The 19,577-nt window shown below is 39.4% G+C and overlaps 2 protein-coding genes across 2 annotated transcripts in view; both read right to left on the bottom strand.

Annotated features, from left to right (window-relative positions):
* Nucleotides 1-9,053: 9,053 nt before the first annotated feature.
* Nucleotides 9,054-11,488, bottom strand: LOC145454550 (structure-specific endonuclease subunit slx1-like). The gene is made up of 2 exons (XM_080332526.1): nucleotides 11,075-11,488; nucleotides 9,054-10,170 (listed from the first exon to the last, which is right to left on the bottom strand). The coding sequence occupies exons 1-2, from the start codon at nucleotides 11,387-11,389 to the stop codon at nucleotides 10,153-10,155; spliced, it is 333 nt and encodes a 110-aa protein (XP_080188652.1). The 5' UTR covers nucleotides 11,390-11,488; the 3' UTR covers nucleotides 9,054-10,152.
* Nucleotides 11,489-14,597: 3,109 nt separating this feature from the next.
* LOC145454760 (dynamin-binding protein-like) overlaps nucleotides 14,598-19,577 on the bottom strand; it is a 34,702-nt gene continuing 29,722 nt past the window's right edge. The window contains exons 19-22 of the mRNA XM_080332745.1: nucleotides 19,389-19,526; nucleotides 17,201-17,387; nucleotides 16,337-16,721; nucleotides 14,598-15,675 (exon numbers count right to left, since the gene is read on the bottom strand). Coding sequence (XP_080188871.1) covers nucleotides 15,474-15,675; nucleotides 16,337-16,721; nucleotides 17,201-17,387; nucleotides 19,389-19,526 — 912 coding nt within the window. The 3' untranslated portion in view covers nucleotides 14,598-15,473. The remainder of the gene's footprint in view (nucleotides 15,676-16,336; nucleotides 16,722-17,200; nucleotides 17,388-19,388; nucleotides 19,527-19,577) is intronic.

Below are 19,577 nucleotides of genomic sequence, written 5' to 3'. Positions count from 1 at the left end.
GTTTATACACTGTAAAAAATCTGGTAGATTTACTGGGAAATCTCTGTAAATTTTACCACGAATTACCGGTCGCAGCCAATTACTGTGCGTAGCTTGTCATTTTACATTTTGATATGTAATATTACCTTAATATAGCTGTAAAGCAAGTTACCAGAATTTCTTCGCAAAATTACTGACAGTTACTCGTTACCGCACTTTACCGGGCTATTGGCAAAATTGATTAGCTTCAAAATCGCTGCAGCCAATGTATACGTAGAACTGAATGTTACTGATATATCATTCTAGAGGTTACTGATATATCATTCTAGAGGTGATTTGACCTGATTGAACCTCGTTTGCGAGACTGGGGTCTGTCATACCGAAATTGTTGGCCCTAGTATTAATTTAAGCTTAGTAGGGTACAAGAAATAACTGACAATCGTAGCTAATGTGGTACACCGTAGCCATATTATATTATAAGGCAATGGCTGTACGGCCAGTCTCGCTGGCTACATTCGTTGTCACGGATAAGGCTGATAAGTTAGAAAATTAGTTCAGGATGTATAATATTGCTCGGGGAAACTAGAAATATCTGCACCACATGCTCAGCTGACCATTTGTTAATGGCGGACAAGGCGACCTGTAATAGGTCACATTAGGTGACTGCTTTTTCTGAGATTCGTAGTAAACAACCAACGCACAACTGTGACATCACAAGCAGCGTCTGGTTAGGAAAGTACAGTAAGTAGTGAACAACACATGGAATATATATCAATTTATACGAAATTAGATGAAAAAAGGGACTATATGCAATGATAAATGTTTCTGTATGGAAAAAACGACCCAGATCAAACATTATAACGTGGCCAGTAAATATTATTGGTGTCATGTGTCAGCGGATGAATACCATTTATTTCGAAATCGTTCGAGTGTCGTCTGACCAGTGGCCATTCCATTAGTGAGATTTGAGCAAAGGGTGGAGCGAAGCTTGTGCTTGATGAAAGTGGACACGATCGTTGAAGATTCCTAGGAATGCTGAATGGAATACGCATCTTAAAAGGTAATACAGTACTACATAGTATTTGTTACCGTGAATATCTGACTCTGCACACCAGCCCTCGATGACTTAGATTTCATGATTGATATATTTCATTCGCCGCATTCTCTGTTCTATTTTGGGATATTTGTCGACTTATATAGTGACCACATACTCCGCTGCGGAGGAGTTGAAACTGTTGGCTTGGTAATGTCATTTTCGGGCCATAGCATAGATATGTTTTCATCCACTGCTGGATTTGTTTGCCACACATGCCACCTTAAATTAGGAACCTTCTGCTTCAATACAGAGATAAAGTCATGAATCTCTGCTATGTCATGTAAAAGGCGGATCCGTCATCACACAATGTGCCAGTACCGGTACTTCAGAACATGTTATATTTTTGTTAGCCTATTTGTCTTAGACTTTATAATGTCATGTCCACTATCCAGGTTAGGAACTTTGCTTTATATAGCGACTTACGCATGAATTCTTTTTAGCGGAACTGCAAGATACTACTTACACAGAATGAATGAGAACGAGAAAAAGAAACAATTGGAAGTTTGGCCGGTGGTGAAATTAATTCACGTTTTCTTGAGACCACTCGTGTTACTCCATGTCTCCTAAAGAAGAATTAGACCTCCAGCAGCAGTATTTTTCCATCGATAACCACTTCATCGTGATATCATGAATGAATATACAGTTTGTTCCAATGTCGTTTTAGGGATGTGAAGAAAATGTTGCGATATTTTTGCATCGGGTTGCTTTGCGATAGGTATGGATGTACGTGAATTTACAAGCTGGTATGTAATCCTGATTTACAGGGACAGCATGTAGGTAGGTAGGCGGTAAAATGACAGTCTAGATCGCATATCTACAGGAGAACATGTAGATTAGATATACCGGAGGTGACTGTAACATTACAGTCAGGCGTGTAAAGTGAGATTACCGGACGAGTGTAAGTTAGATTTACATTGACTAACGGTAATGTTAGATTACCGCGAAATGTCTGGCTACCGTGCTTCCAAACATTTCGCGGTAAATCGAGGTTTTTATTTTTTACAGTGTATATACATATTGTCATTTGTAAGTTACATGTTAGCGTGATTTAAACAAGAATAACTAAATTTCTCAATCTGTATATGTAAAAGCTCACAGGTAATAATCTGACGAATATTGGTAAATGATGCTATTCGATCAATTTTTAGAACAGGCTCGTGGGCTACTCATCTGGTCCTCGCGGGCTACCTGGCACCGCGTTGGTGATCCCTGGATTAGAGAAAACGTAAAAAGGGTATACCATTCCGAATCAAGTTGAAGAGTATACTGTACTATAGGCTACTATGACCATCCCTGATTTGAGCTCTGGTGATACCTAGGGGTGGTGTTTTCGTTTGGTCTGCAACAGACTTTTTCACGGACCCGATGAAATTGTCTAGCGCTTCACTACAGTTCATGCGTAACATCCACAAACATAAGGGACTTTTTTAGTATCGACACGAAGTCTATAGAAATCGTCGAATCACAAACGAGCCACAATAAAGGCGAACGCAACATTTGTATATTCATTTTATTCGCTTACTATATAGTCATCTGGTTTCCAGTTGCACCGGGATCAAAAATTGTTAACATGGTCGTGAATGGAGGATAAAACCGGGAGAAATTTTTCTTTCAGCCATTTCTTCAGAAATCCACTGCAACTAGACGAAAATTCCAACTTTCCCCATTCCACGTCAGTTGAATAAATGACTTTCTCCGCTGCTTGCCAGAACAAATCCAGGGGTTGATACCGTCTCGATTTTCCGTTGCGAAATTGATGTCATGATATCTTCATTCGCACTTGCTCGACCGATTTTCTCGATGCCAATAACATGGGAACTTGCATAATATTGTAGGCCTACCGTACGTCCTATTTTATAAGGATTCGGTCTCTTTTCTTGAGAAAAGTGAATGGTTCTCCGAGGACGCTTAAAAATGCTCAAAAGTCCTTTTTTCGTATTTCGAGTTGTAACTCAGAGTTGCTTAGTAGTAACAAAACCTTAAGGCGAAATGATGTATTTATTTCCAAAAACGTTATTGTAGACATGAAGCATACTTAATTGCTGGTCCTTCAACAAATTGTTCCACCAGCCCTATCATGTCATTGATTATGCAATGTTCGACTTTCCCCGTTGGAACATATGGGCCTGTTACATGCGAGGATCTGTCGCAATTTTTCTGGCTCACGTCAAAACGTACCTTAGTTGGAGAACCCTTGAAAGTGATTTCGTGTAAACAATTTCACGAACGAAAAAAACATAATCTACTTGTGTACCACCTGGAAGACCTTCGCGTACCACAGGTTGGGAACCACAGAGTTATGAGGACCGCAAAGTATTCACGATTTGAATCTGAAAATTAAATTTTATTTGTTGTTTTCTGTCTGTTTTTCTAACTTTCTCTCTGCATTGTTTTTGTAACTTTTGCAGTGCAACTCATCAAGGAAATGTATAGCATTATCAAACTCAAACGCAACAATTATAATTTCACTTCATTTCAATATGAATTACTCAATTGTATATACTATAAAAGTAAGATATCGAGTGGCGCTAAATCGCGAATATGAATGGCAACGGACGCCGTTACCAACATATACCCCCCGACATGATATTCGAGTAGCAACCCAGTCCGAACAAGACATGGAGTGATTACTTCATGAATATAATTATATAATCGAGTGTGATTACGATAACTTCTGAATCACGCGATTACGATTACGGGAAAATCTGGAAGTATCAGGATAACCAAAAATCAATACATAAGTCACTATTTGAAACTATTGGCAGAGTGGTGATTATATCCTCCTGTGAGGAAGCGGTGTCTGAAGTGTATTGATAACCTGATTTACGACATGCGTAGTTCTTACAATCACACTACTACAAATACATCGAATAAATAATTACTGCTGCTTGTGGATAATTCGTTACTCAATGACGATCAAAGCTAATATTAATGACGTAATAATGAGCCGTGTCATTTGAAAATCCTTCATTTCTGCTATCAATAACCTGATGTTATAGCACACTCTTCCTTGTCCAAGAATGTTTTGTTGTCATAGTCATGTTACAAGTAAAAAGTAATCGTTCTTTCACGAAGAAATTCATTAGATATGCGAAATAATCGATTACGATCACGATTAGGCTACTTTGGAATTTTTTTTCGAATGTGGTCGAGCGCGATTACGATTTCTTGAAAATGCTGTAATCGTCGTAATCGATTACGATTACCCCATGTCTGGTCCGAACACACTCCAGACATGATGTCTGAGTGGCAATACCGGCTGAACATAATCCAGATATGATATGATGGAGTTGCAACTAGCTGGGGATGGGCAAAATCGAGTGGTAGGCTTCAAGTTGATTCGAGTGATCTAATATCACTCATTATGACGACATAACAGTATGGAGGATGTGAAAAGTTCATTGCCCGGTCAATACCGAGAAAACCATTACCGATAATGGACTTTGCACACCACAGAGAATAGACTTTACCGAGAATGGACACCACTGAGAATGGACATTACCGGGAATGGACATCACAGAGAATGGACATTACCGAGAATGTATACTACCTATAATATGGTCAATGCCGAGAACCTAACGTAGGCTACTAAGACGGACGATGTCGTGAAATCTTTACCTGAGAATACTTAATGCTAGTGGTTCTCGACGCCGATTCCAGCTACCAGTCCGTAACAAGTTTTCTACATGTCCGCCAGTAGATATATTAGAATTTTCTATCTCAATTCCAAAATGCAAGAAGTTGGGTGCTTATCCATTAATTAGAGAAATAAACATCAAATTTTGAATTTATATAAAAGTGGGAAACGTTGCATGGAGTCGCAATAGTGAATCCATGATCTACTTTAGGCGTTCACCACAATGGTACAAGTGTTATAAAAACTGTCATAAAGTAGCCTACAATTCGTTTCGGGCAAGTTATATGTGAAAGCTACGGAGACTTTTAAACAAAGTTCAATAAAGCAACTCTTGGCAATATAATATAGCTTATAGCAAATAGCAAATTCACATTTCTTTCAGAAGAAACCGAAAAATCACAATCAAATTAGTGGTCTTTAACATAACTTCGCCTTGAAGAAGCTTCAAAATAGCACCACGTAAGAATATCTATTAACGAAAGACATCATTAAATGGAGTTTCCAATATCATATTCAAGTTGTCGAAATTAAGGGGACTAGCAAGTCTTCTCAATTTATTCCCGCTGTCGCCTCAAGGCCTTATTTCACCCAAACAATAACTAAAAATCGCAAAATTTCAATTTTATTATGCGCCCTTTTTTCATTTGATAAGGGGGGGTAATTTTTATTCCAAGTTCCAACAAAAAGATCGCACGTTGCGTCCGATAACTTTATAAAATATATGGTTTGACTGTTATAAATTATCTATCTGTATTATTTCCCGGTACAAATTTGTTAGATTGTTATTTGTTGTCATTCAAGCATTCTGGCACTCATTCTTGTTAGTGTTTTTCTCCATTGTAAAATTCTGTTACGTCGCATCACGGTAAATCAAAAATTTTTATGAAATATCTGTCCTAAATGATTCACTCAAGGTTTTTTGGAAAGCTGACATTCTAGGGTTCTGGTTTAAATCATTTTGCTCTTGATTAAAATCGATTTTAATCAATTAAATGATTCAAATCATGATTTTTTGATTTTTGTGTTTTTTTTTTACTCATAATAACAACAACACGAACAAAAGAAAATGGGATGAGTGACTACCATGTCAATCAAGGTGATGAAGGATTACGCTTAAACTTCAATAATGTGGGACTGTGAATTATCATCTAGATAGCTAAAAATGTTTAACCTATGTGATAATGAAGGATCGCCCGAATCATAACTGATCTGTTCTAGTAGCAAGGAAACATGTTAAGTCAAATCGGGACCATCAATAATAGTTGCATCTTCATCTTGATCGATGGAGTGGTTTCTTCCAGAAAACTGGATCAGAGATGAGGGAATTTTTTTAATAGAAAATTAATGACAAAAATTTGAATTTTTTATTTTCGAAATGAAATCTCTCCGAGATGGGTAGCACATAATCCTTCAAATTTTAGCATGGTACAGCACTGTCCTAGCGTTTACGAGCGTAGCGAGGCGAAGCGTAATGAAGCGTAAGGAAGCGCTAAAAATTATAATAAACAAACACGGCTTTCGCCTTTAGTGTAAACCAGTGTCCAATGAAGGCGGTAGATCGGAAAAAGACAATTTAGTTTTTGAAGGTTCACCAGTCCACGAAATTTGTATTGATACCGGTTCGCGAGGTCAAAAAGGTTGAGAGCCACTGCTTTATACCACGACGTCCAGCTGATACACATCAGGGTTGTAAGTAACCAAGTCACAAGGCTCCGAGTCACAAGTCAATCTCACTTTTATAGTTTTGACGCGAGTCAAGTCGAGTCATTTTCAATTCACCACCGAGTCAAGTCCGAGTCCAAGTCAGCAAAAAGAGGGTCAAGTCCGACTCATGGTATTATGACTCGAGTCCGAGTCCAAGTCATTCTGTTCACTGTTCAATTTCCGGTTAAAGTCTTGTTAAACCTACTTTTATAACTCCGTTTGGTGATATCGAATGATTCGCAATTATAATATACCATTTTTTTCACTTTAACAGTTTTTGGTCGCATTTTCAAATACCAGTACCAATAGACGAAATCCCAATAGTGGTTCCCATGGTTACTTTACTATTCTTCGAAATCAAAATGAAATATCGGTCTTGGCCGTCTGAGTCTCGAGTCATATGACTTGGTTCGAGTCATACGCAATGACTCGAGTCCAAGTCGAGTCAATACACAGATTGACTCGAGTCGAGTCGAGTCATTTCCAGATTTTGAGAAAATGACTCGAGTCGAGTCGAGTCATCAGAAAATCGTGACTCGAGTCATTACAACCCTGATACACATACACACGATCTTTGCTCATGCACATTTTTAACCATGCGTGCATGATAGGCATGGTGCAGATGTCCCTTGACAGAAACGTGGTTATCTAACCCACTCAGTCAAATGTCTTGTTGTACTATTTTCTGCCGTGACGCACCAGACCGATAATAAGTTGATAAGCGTTACATTGTTCCCTTTAAAACAATTACCAATTAATAATAATATCGCGAAACAATAACTTTATGTTGTTAATTTATTCGCTTAAAGCTTTTCGACTGACCCTCACCCTCGATGGGTTATTTATTTCAGATATCCGTTCTTGTGAAGTGAGGGAATTCAATATTATGCCAAAGTTTGCCTTTTCGCTTTCAAGCAGATAAAACGAATTGAGATATGAATCACAGCAGGTTGATGGATTTTATTAGAGATATGTTATTATCCATGCCAGAGAAGCGTCGGAATTCATTATCGTGCCAGAGTTTGTTTCTTGCTCCCATATTAGCTTATACTTTTAGTAGTCCAAAATCATAACTACTTGAAGAGTAGCGTGAGTAGGCAAAATCTACTTCAAGTACTTCAAAAAGTAGAAGTACTTCGTTACTGACCACCTCCGAAATTCACAACACATATTGGTCAGCTAAGAGAAGTAAACGGCGAAATGGCGAAGCAACCAGCAAGTCCTAATTTATTAGCAAATACATTCCTTCCACGCGCGGAAATAAGTTAATCACCGTTCGCGGGTTCGTATTTAGAAGTGGCACATGCACAATGTATGCATGCAGCGTATGCCATGCAGTCATGTTGTTCGTTATGCACAGGTCGTGTTTAATTGTTTATGTGCATCACGGTGTGGCCACATTCGGTGTCGATTCTCAGGTGTAAATTTCTCGACGTCTCAGTAAGTTAGATTCTGGGCATTGGCCATTCTCGATCATGAGTAATGACTATTCTCGGCGGAGTCCCATCTCGGTAATGATTTTATTGTTATTGGCATAGAACCGAAGAGTTCAAACATGTAATTTGATCCTACCACAAATAATCCAGAGTCAATTGTACGAACATGTAAAAGGTACTTCGTACCTTTATATTACATGCGTGGTATCGTATGCTGTGATACGAGCATTCGGGGTTTCAAGGCTTAACACAGTGGAAGATACTATCGAAACTATAATTATCGTTGATAAATTAACTCTTAGTGGCATATATGGAGCATATAAGCGATTTCATAACTCGATTTCATACTCTTCTCAAATCATTACTGAGCGAGATAGTGTAATGGTTGTGCGTCCGGCTTCTCGATCGATAGGTCGTGGGTTCGATCCCCGGCCGGGTCAGACCAAAGACTCGAAAACTGGTATCCGCGGCTGGCGCTCAGCAATCACGGATAGCATGGAGGAGAAAAAACCGGGGGTGCAGACTAGATGACCTTACTATAAAGGCCGTATCGCGTCTCCGTTGTCAAAGCATCTCGATGGTGCAGGCGAAAAAGAATACCATCTCTCTCTCTCTCTCATTACAATTGATGACATCGATTCAGATTCGAGAAATCGAATCATTGTGTCCAGTCCGTTGCAACCAGGACTGTGGATTCGGTTCACTTCACCACCGACTCGGAACGTTTTCAATATACACTCTTGAAACTGTAAACCAGTGGTTCTTAATTCTTTTTAAACCGCGACCCAAATCTGATTTATATTGTCATATCGCGACCCAAGCCTCACACATAGCAGTGAATGCATTTTGATGTATGTTGGTATGCTACGTCTTTACGGGCATGTAGAACTATGAAATAGAGAAGGTGCTGACAATCAGTTGTACGCAGCGCAGTAGCCTACTCGAATCATTGTGCCCAGTCCTACTTGCGACCCAAGCCTCATGCAAATGGAAGTGAATGCATTTTCTAGTGTTAGTAGGTTACGTTTCACGGCAATGGATGTAATAGAAAAGGTGTAGACCTGCGCTATTCAACCTTTTTCGATGTGTAGCAAGACCTTACTGGCCATACCTTGGCTGCTGTGCCTCGAATCTCAACACTGACAAGCCGAAGCTTCAAGGGGCCCTCGGAAGTTATTTGCTAAATTCGTATAAAACAGACTTTTACATGACATGTTTTCATTTATATTGCTCATTCAAATATGGCAACAACAACAATACAGTGGCAAGAAAGACCAGCATTTTTGGAAGCCCACATAGTCCTGATATGGCCCAGTTTGTAAAACTGCCACTCGCCATATTTTACGGTTCTATAAATTAAGGCGTGGTGTGCAGAATTATTATTCAGACTCGAAGGAGATCTCACCGTTTTCTTTCATATCTTCAAGGATTTTATCGGCGTCAACACGGCCTTTGCTGTACCGACTCAAGGTTGACGTTGATGGAAAGGGAAATCTGCTCGTAAGAATTCGGTAAGCTTGCACGGATGTGTAGCGAAGTGGTAGTGCAAAACGAATCATTTCGGATGAATATGGAATATGAGCATGGCCGTCAGTCTTGTAATACATTAGATTTTGAAGCTCGTTCAGTAAATTGTGCTCAGAATTTTCATGAACACTTCGTAGATATTGAGGAAAGTTAAGTAAAGCGCTAAATCTAGTCATAGTAGCATTCTTGCCCTGTGTGAACCAACGAGGCAAAGGAACATCCCTTCCATCACACTGCAATTTCACATGCAACTTATCGTCAATCTTTATGCTCTCTGACACCTTCGGGAAATCATTGAATTCCATATGGTAGAAAATCACATATTCTTTATCTTTTTTGTGCATGGTATAGCCTGGTGGAGCGTGGGACTCCGTAAAATCTGATAAGCTCCTGATTTTATCGGTCAGCTGAAAATCTTTCAGCTCATCTTTCTGAAATATCCTTTTCGTTGGTGGTTTTTTGACTGGAGTCACAGTCGGGATCAGTGAAGGCCGTTGCCGCTCCTGCTCAGATCGAATGGAAGGAACTGGTTTTTCATCCAAACGTAGTCTTTTTCGTACGCCAGAGTCGTTGATGTACTTTGATTCAAAGTGCAGGGCACAAATTACAGAATTCTTAGTTGGCTTCCAATCGCGCCTATTCACAAACGATATCCATTTTTTTTGTAACTCCGAATCATCGAATGGAAATTGGAACGACGAAACTTTTTTTTCGGCAGTCAAATATCCGGACTTACAACCCAAAACACAGCATTTGTTGACCATCATCGATTATTATGACTCAAGCCAAGTCTGCAAATGTAATGAAGGAGATAGGTCATAAAGTTATCATAGGCCCGGGTTAGCCTTTAAAATCCAAGGCACAGACTACATACAGACACTAGATAGGATTGTGAAATCATAAACAAAACAAATATATATATATATGGATAGAACAAGATATAATTATGGAGTTAAGTTTGGTATGCCATCCCTATCAACCCAACTTATCCCAGGGATACATTCATAGCCATTATTGATAGCCTATCATAAACACTTCCCAAGAGTAATATCCCTAGCCGCTGCCAGATATGCGCATAAAAGTCATCATCAACAAAAGATTGTTAGCATCAATGACAGTTCGGTAAGCTATGAGATAGCAATACCGGAATCTGATCAATGGTTGTTCATGTTCATTTGGAAATATTGGTTGAACCTAGGATTCAAAATCATCATCTTCATCGTCAATATATTGATTGAAGCCTTTCGACTTCCTTATCAATTCACCCCATAAAAGTGTTTCATTACAACCAGGGCACGGGCCTTCCACAGGTAATATTTCAGTCGGACAATCATTTAAGAACCTGCTGGCTAGACACTGTATATGATAACTAGAATCACATGAATCTGCATAACATGATACAGAAAGGTCCGACTTTGGTAACAATTTCAGACATATGTGGCATGTTTTCTCTTTGATATTGATGTCACCTTGAGAATTCAAAGTCTTGGAACACTGGCTTTCCTTGTTATCTTGTGCCTTGGCTTTTTTCCGTAACTTTTTTGAATCTATTACATCCACCAACCCGTATGCATAGGCAATATGTTGAGGCGGTGAAGGTATCAAATCAATGCAATATTTTTGCTGTAACCAGCGTACTGTGAGCGGCATTAAACACCATGGTCGTGCAGACAACATACTAGCAAGGACTCTCACTCTATAAACGAAAGGTGTTTCCTTCCTGCTTTTTCTTGGCACGTGCCGTAGTCGTCTTGAAGACTCTGGATGCTGCCAAGCCCATTCAAACCCTAAAGCCGCTATATCAGACGGAAATCCGTGCACGATCAGAGTCATATCCCATGGTCCTCTGCCGCTTGTACGCCAAGCTCCACCTTTTTGTCTTCCTGCGTTGTGCTGAGTTATTCTGCGCTTAGGATTAACCGTGAATCCGATGTAAGTTCTTCCTTTAAACTTTGGATTTGTGCTATAAAGAAGGTAACAGCCGAAGAAGTCTTCAATGGAATGCACCATTTCTAATGCGCGATGGAAACCTGAAGCCAGCCACTGAAGTTGTTTACCAACAAAGCAAACGTGGGCGCCCCTTTTTCGAATCTACTTCCACGAATCGAGGGCGTGTTATAGGCGCGGCTGTGGTCACTAGTGGGAGTTTTATTTCGACTCGTTGGAATATGGATGGAATTATAGAGACTGTATAGAGACTCTATAATGGAATGCAGCAATCTATAGTTAAGTAGGCTTACCATATTTTGAAAATCTAAAAAGAAATCAAAAACCGGTGAATTTTTCCCACTTTGTGATCGGTTGACTAAAAAAAAAAAAGGTCATATTTTCCGCTCAGAGCTCAAAATACCGTTTTTCTCTCCACGTTGCCAGGTGCATGGATGACTAAAAAATAAATAAAAAGGTCATCTTTTCGCTCAGAGCTAAAATCACCGTTTTTCACTCCGAAATACCTTCCGGAGCTTCACTTCTGTGCTAATTTGCGGCATATCACTCGCAATTTGCTCCGAATCTGACCTAAATTTTCAAAAAAAGAGGACAAAATCTCAAAAAAGAGGACAAATGGGAGTCCTCCGAGGACACTTTCAAAAAAGAGGACAAATCCTCTTAAAAGTGGACGTATGGTAAGCCTATAGTTAAGCAATTAGGTCTTTATGGTTACCACCAGAGGTGGTCAAAGTAGTCAACAAAGCTACTCAAGTAGAAGTAGAAGTAGTGACGAAAAATTCTACTCAAGTACGAGTAGAAGTACTTCTTCAATAAGCCACCCGAAACTACTTGAAGTAGAAGTAGAATTGACTGACTTCAAATCTACTCAAGTAAGTAAGTAGTTTTGAAAACAGTCTTAATTCGTTCGCATGGACTGTCAAAAGCTGCAAATTGAGTTATATGGAAGGTGCAGAGAGTTCGATTCGTTTTGATGCATTCCAGGAGGTATCAATTTTCGACGGAATAAACATTCTTTCGCATCATGGGATGCAAATTATAGTATTGATATGAAAATGCGATACTAACCCTTTGTTTACTATAAAACCCCGTTTTAGAGTATATCGTGGCAGGGCGCCCTACCGCATATTATAAGGCTCTAAGTTTAGGCGGAGAGCAATACGGAGACATGCGGATACGGATTCAACACTTTGCGCGATTAGTATACGTTAATAACAAATATTGTGGATCGTGAAAGTTATATTTAGTGCAACTTTATTTTGGAAAATAGAAGCATTACTACGCTTGTTTTTATGCTTCAACATGTATGTTCTGCAGACAAAAGAACTGAAAGTAATTAGAACTCAAAGTATTATACTTGGAATATAAGTGAAATACAAATACCACTTGTAAAAAGCGAAAAATATATTTCATGTCTTCTGTCCATAAAGCTTCAGAGGTAATCTGCTAAAACAGACGTAACGTTCAAAAATGTCGGATTTTCCCGATAAGCAGGACACGTCATGGGCTGCTAGATTACGTAATGGTAGGTAATTGCTATATTGCGAAACGGTAATTTCAAACGTTATGGTAGGCCATATTTACTGTGATGAAATATTTAATATGGGTGACAATGCGGTGTGAGCGAAATCAAGCAAGCCGGTACCTAAATTATATTCACTGATACTTTCGTGAAAACATATTTGTCACTCCATAACTACTGTGCGCGAAGCGCAACAAAATTTCTGGGCTTTAGTTGACTTTTATGAATATTAAATGTTGGTACTCCGTGAAAACAGCCCCGAAATTCCTCAGGCTATCTTTCGTATTGGAGGATTAAACTACTTCTACTTGACAAACTGAAAATAGCGGAAAGTAAGTAAGTAGATCACAAAATCTTACGAAGTAGAAGTAGAAGTAGAGAAAATCAGGTCTACTTGAGTAAGTACCAGAAGTAGAGGAAAACTACTTAAGTACTTCCAAAAAGTAGAAGTACTTCGTTACTGACCACCTCTGGTTACCACACCATACGTGCTTCTTTTTTTAAATTTAGTCAACACGACAGTATTACGCTCGAACGAGAATTTCGTGCTCTAGTCGGAGATATGAACTTCCTTTTGGTCGACACACAAAATCTCCAGTAAAGATTTCCAAATTACCCGTTTTCTTGTCCGATATTATATATTTTTATGTGGAAAGGAAAGGACGTAGTTTATTTTTGTCTTTTTTGCGGCATACACCGACTCATGATACACATAAACACAATCTGTGCATATGCATACCATGATCAGACTAGATGACCTTCACGGCCTTATCGATCATTCCTATCTAATACCGAATACCGTGCATGCATATTTTCTGTACCACCATCACTGCCGTTTGTTATGTATTTTGGTTGGATGAAAATAAAGACTTTCTCTCTCTCTCTGATGTGCATATGCCGCTGGACAAGGAAGGTGCAGAGATGGCCTTTTGCGGCTTTCTATGTCTTGCACCACCCCTCCATGCTATCCCAGTAATGCATGAGCGCCAAGCAGGGAAGTCATAGATACCGGTGTTACTAATCAGGTCTTCGATGTGACCCGGCCGGGTATCGAACCCACGACCTACCGATCGATAAGCCGGACGCTTCACAATACGCTATCTGGTCAGCAAAAGGGTCCTCTTTTCCGGATCTCAAAATATGGTAATCGGTAATCCTACCATAGCTAGAATCTTATCGTTGTAGATCCAGGTCTCGCTGCTGATCTCTATGGGAGATTGCAATTCCGACATTACAGGTAACCGAAGATCTCCAAATAAAAGCATAGCCGTTGTAAAAGGCAGAAGTGTTGATGGTCAATTCTCCAGGTTTGATTCGGGAGTCTTGAAGTTGTTGAAAAGAAATCTGCAGATTTTGAATGAACTCGTTCTTCTTACAAATATCCAGAATTTCGGGTAACTAGACAACGCTGATTTACTTTATCACTTTCAATTGCTGTAAAGTTTGCTCCAGTCCCAACAACAGGTGTGTACTGACTGTACTCGTGATATGACATAGAATTCTACTATTCATTCATTGGTATTTGTATGGACAAGAACTCATTTCACCGCCACTGCTTGCACCATCACTGCAAGGTACTCAAATCAAAATTATCTCCTGCATACACAATAACCATATTTGTGTGACTTGAAGTGCTGACTTGCATTCGGATAGCTCAAGAAACCTACTTCAACAATTGCACAATGCCGAATTACCGACATATCTAAGCCTACCCAGCGCCAATATGCACCACTCAAATAGACACAGCAGTTGCAAATAATGATAAAGTTGAATTTGATATTCTGCAGAAATTCGTACAAAAATTGATTTAGTGTCCACTTGATAACACTACGGCATAGAGAAAAAGTACCTTGTAACACAAGAACATAGCAACTCGCGAACAATATTTCATACAATGGCTAATCAGTAAAGAATAGAATAGAACCGTCAGTAATATATCTATAGGTTGTATTCAAAGAATTCACAATGACTATGTGGATCATCACCAATCACTTTCACAGATACTTTTGAAATCGAAGAAAATCCAGGAACAAGCGAAATGAACACATACAATCGTGCATGGATTCTACAGAATAGATGTGGATATGAATTTCTTTGAAGCAAGAATGAAGCACAAATGTGATAATTTCACACACTATATATAATCAGAGCATATGTCTCTTTGACGTTTTTAATTTAAAAAAAAGATATTGATCTGTATTCACGGCGAATATTCATTGTATCAATACTCGGGTAGCACAGGTTTTATTGAGAGAAACGGGTGTCCATTGTCCACCGAATCTGCCAAGTATACACAAAATCGCATTGTCCTGTTTAAACGCCATATATAACCCAAGCCTAAGCAAAAGAGTATGGGTAACTGAATATTGACCTTTGAATTACTTTGAATAGCAAAGATTTTCTCTGCAGCAGAATGCTTTCAAGCAGCCGTGTCACATTTTGTGGGATGACTGGGCGATTCTAACAGGAATCGGTATTATGGAAAACGAGGAAAGAGCGAGGTATGTAGGATAGAATATCAAGACTAAAAAATCAAACGTACCCTCGGAATATTTGTAGCGAGAATTCGATCACAAAATGGAACTGGGTCAAAACAGTTTGAGACATCACTCGAGTCTGTGGCTATCATAAATATTCTGCCACCGTTAAATAATTGGCGGGCACATATCCCTGTTCGCCTTCCGCGTTGCCGACAAACCACCAATCCGGGTTGCCATCAGAGTCGTGCGGTACGATGAGGGAAACGATATTCCCGATTTTCAGCGACAGTTCGATCTCCGTTCGCGCGTGAAAATCGTATTCGGCTCGAAAGTGCTTCTTCGGTGACCTTTGAAACATATCGATCGTCGTTATGCAACATTTGGAAGATATTTATAAATAAAATATTTATGAAATTTAAATAATAATTATGTCTCGCTGTACTATAAAAAAGACAGTTTGGGTAGGTTCAGTGAGAAAACGTGGAAAATTGTCGCATTTTATTCTCGAAATGAAGTCGGGCAAGCTACGCTCCAAGTCCTTTTGAAAAATTTCACATACTACGTTCCCATTATTAAAAGGCTACTATTACTGACAAAGTAATGCAGAAACTTGAAGAAGCCTGTTTCGTACGACCACCTCTTCGAAAGTTTCAAAACCAACTTTCTTCACAAATTTAGTTTGGAAGGTAGTTTTTGATCCGAATCCCAACATTTTAGATGAATTTCAACCAAGAAATAGTCGGAAACTGCCCTAATTACAAGATGAGACTAATGAGAGATTGAAAATTGCCACAAGCTATCGACGAAGTCACTTAGTAGAGTATTTTTGAAACCTTTTGTTTTGTATTTTACCCGTACTCGACGTTTGTTTATGGCTAACTGCCATCGGCGGTATCCTAACCGAGTGTAATCGAGCGATTTTAGGACCATACGCATGATAGTTAACCAAAAAAAGTTAATTATTCCTTCAAGCTGCCCTAAAGTCAACGCAAGTCAAGTACAACTTACCTCGGTGATGGCACTGGATATTCCGAGTCTCCGTAAACATCGTCTAACAATTCCTCTTCTTCCGCGAGAGCGTCCGATATATCTTCGTCAGTAAACAAAGTCCCGTCGTCTTTACTCAAAACCGAGCCCTCACGAAGCTTCTGTCGCAACGTATGCGGGCTAATCGATGTCCTACGCACGACGCGGTTAGCGGAATCGTCCGAACTGCACGACTTTATCGACGGGCTTCGGCTTCGGTCTTTACTATTTAGCGAAGGCGAGTTTTCGACGGACAAGGACTTGGCGCGGGCGTACGTTAGGGAGAGTGTAGCTGCAGTGTCGTTGTTTGACGCGTCGAATTGCTTTAAAATGGAAGCGGGCAGAAACCCTGTCGAATTTCCCGGACCTGAATTTGGAAATATGTATTACAAGAGACTCTTGGTGGTACAGCACTTCAAAAAATTGATTTGAGTAAGACGTTGATACTGAAATAAACCTGAATATTTTCGGCAGAAACTCATAAGGGGTTATTGGCAGCACCTAGACGAGATTTCAAAGGAAATTTTGCACATTTCATATCATCGGAAAATTATGTTTTGTCGCCAGGCTCTAGTTACAAACGCCATTTCAAATTACAAGCAGGATCATAGAAAGATGCCAAATCGAAAAATCTCATACATCATATCACAACACTGACTGCTGACGCTAACTGAACAGAAGCATGCAGAGATCGGCTACACATCTGCAATTTGACTTTGCTATTTCGGCTTGCAATGAAGCGACACTTTCGTAGAACCTTGCGCATGGTTTGTATTGTTACTGTTTGTATCGCTTGGTGTATGAAGGATTCATATCATGAAATACAGATAACCCTAGGACTTTTACCTCCTCTGTCGACGAACCAACGGTTCTGATTCCCCATCGGATCGCTCTGCTTCAAGACAGCCACCAAGTCGCCTTCAACGCAGCTGATGTCCATCAGTTGTGATGCGTTATAACTCTGCGTCGCCGTACGCAATTGCTGGGGATTGTACTTTGCTCTTAGAGCCTGTTTGTCCTCGACTGGTTGTTTCTGAAAGACAGTTTCAGATTATTAGCGAGCAGATATGGCTCGCAACGGATATCTTATGTTTTTCCAGAGTACTCGAGTAGTTGTGTTTCCACATCTCTTCCATTTATACTTAGTTGATGGCCAATTTTTTTATTTTCTACCTGGAAGATTTTCTAAAGCAGACAGGTAGTTTTTTTAGAAGTATGATTCACGTTGACGGGTTCAATGGAGGTAATGAATGGGCGAAACAGCAGGCTTATCACATCTTCGAGTCCAGTGCTACCTAGTAAGACGTCATATCGGAACGATGAATAACTTCAGTTCAATTATGTACCTTCAAGAAAACCATGCCGGTTTTGTCCCATCAAAAACAATTTGGTGTTTATTTACTATGAAAATTTCATGTAGTACATTTTCATTGCTTGAAAAAACACTATTCTCATTATTCAACCCTCCTTCAAATGCTCTAATCGTTGTGCCTAGCCCTACTGATAACGCTGGATTTGTTGCATACATTGAACGTATTAAAGGATTTTCGAAGCGACTGGAGTCAATCATCAATGAGTCTGGAATAATACTGCCGACGAAATTGCATTGAAATTACTTCGAAGGCCGTGAAGAAAGTAAATAAGTACAGGTACACATTGCGTAATTGCTTCGTTAACAACAATATTTGAAGAGGCGCAGGTTGCAACCCAGCGACCTGACAAGGACATTTGGTATTTGTCGAGGCAAATATTGGAAAAATACTCAAAGTTCTTCACGGAGAAATGACAGTTTCAAGCAGGTTGACAGCCTTGGAACATCAAACTCAAGTAAACAAACGCGTCTGCCGTGTGTCGCCATACGCCTTCCTCGAGTATGTTTGTGTGTCATTATTACATGAAATTGTTTGTGTGTCATTATTACATGACAATATATCATATCTAGATTTCATGAAGCGCATTCAAAGACATTATAGTATCTCCTGAAGAGAATCAGTTGGGAAGTTTAGAGAGCATTAAATTTAGTCGAACCAATATACTGGTTGATGAGATATTATACAAGTTTTTATCTCCAGAAGCTCGTACATTACTTTAAAACATCATAGATTAACCAGAGACCCTCAAGGTTGTCAAAAAAGTCAGTGTTGCTAATGAAGTAGAAGTAACGCCACAAATTGAAAGCATTTTGAACATACATTCAGTTTTATTCAGTGTCACGCTGTTGTTCTGATTAGCGTATTACACTCTTACAAGTCATGCTAACTTATCCCCAAACTACATTCAACTTCTACAAAATCTAAAGCATAATAAGTAGGGCAACGTTTTGTTGCAGTCAGATCTGTGGCAATTTGAATTTATTTTTCACAAAAGTTGCAGAAAAGAGTTGCATTTATTTTGCAGTCAAGTTGCACTAAAAAGTAGCATTCGAGGACAAGATGCTTGAAATTATTAGGGTATGAGAGACTTGAATTGATTCGTATCGAAAGCAATGTAGCAAAACTGAGTGTTGGCGACTTCAACAAAATCAATAGTCTGAAAAACTTGACCCAGTGAAAATATAATTTTCGGGGTCTAGCCTGAATGTACGTCAAATCAGAAAGGACCACAAATTTAAACGACAGTGAAATAATCAAGCGATCTACTTACATATATCTCTGGTAAAAAGTCATTTCCATGAAAGATCGAAAAAAGTTGCAAAAAGTTTCATGCAAAATTGAAAAAGTCGCATAAAGATGCGTGAAAAAAATGAAGAAAAGTTGCAAAATAAGAATCCTCCAAACAGCCTAAAACACCATACTACATAACTTTTCTGAGTATTTAGGAAGCTGTAAAAATGAGTTGCAAAAACTTGCCCTAATAATAAGCAACCAATTTTGCGAAGTGGATGTACTCAAAAAACAACCGCTCGAGCAAGTTGGCCTATGGGAACTGTAGGCTTAGTCAAAACATTTGACCAGCAAATGTCCCAAGTCACAAAAGCAGAAAATTATTGCAAAAACAACAAAAATTTATGCAGCAAAGTCGCGATCGTGCTTACCAAAGTAAGCGGTTTGCCTTCAGTGCGTCCATGCGTAGACTTTCCCGCCGATCGCCGATCGGGCGTCCCTTTTACGCTGCCGTAAATGGCACCGAATCCGTTCGGGACTATCTGCAGTCTGGACAGTGTCTGAACAGCCTGTTTCAAGTCGGCAATGACAAATTAAAGTTAATTTGAAAGCGACCGCAA

Source organism: Botryllus schlosseri, chromosome 13 (genome assembly GCF_051294905.1).
Source record: "Botryllus schlosseri isolate E-star chromosome 13, Bs_hap1, whole genome shotgun sequence".
NCBI lineage: Eukaryota > Metazoa > Chordata > Ascidiacea > Stolidobranchia > Styelidae > Botryllus > Botryllus schlosseri.
The sequence above is the reverse complement of the archived record's forward strand: the minus strand, read 5'-3'. Positions and strand labels throughout refer to the sequence as shown.

Coding starts and splice junctions, on each gene's coding strand:
- LOC145454550 (XM_080332526.1), bottom strand. CDS start 11,389: ATGGTGCATTCCATTGAAGACTTCTTCGGCTGTTACCTTCTTTATAGC.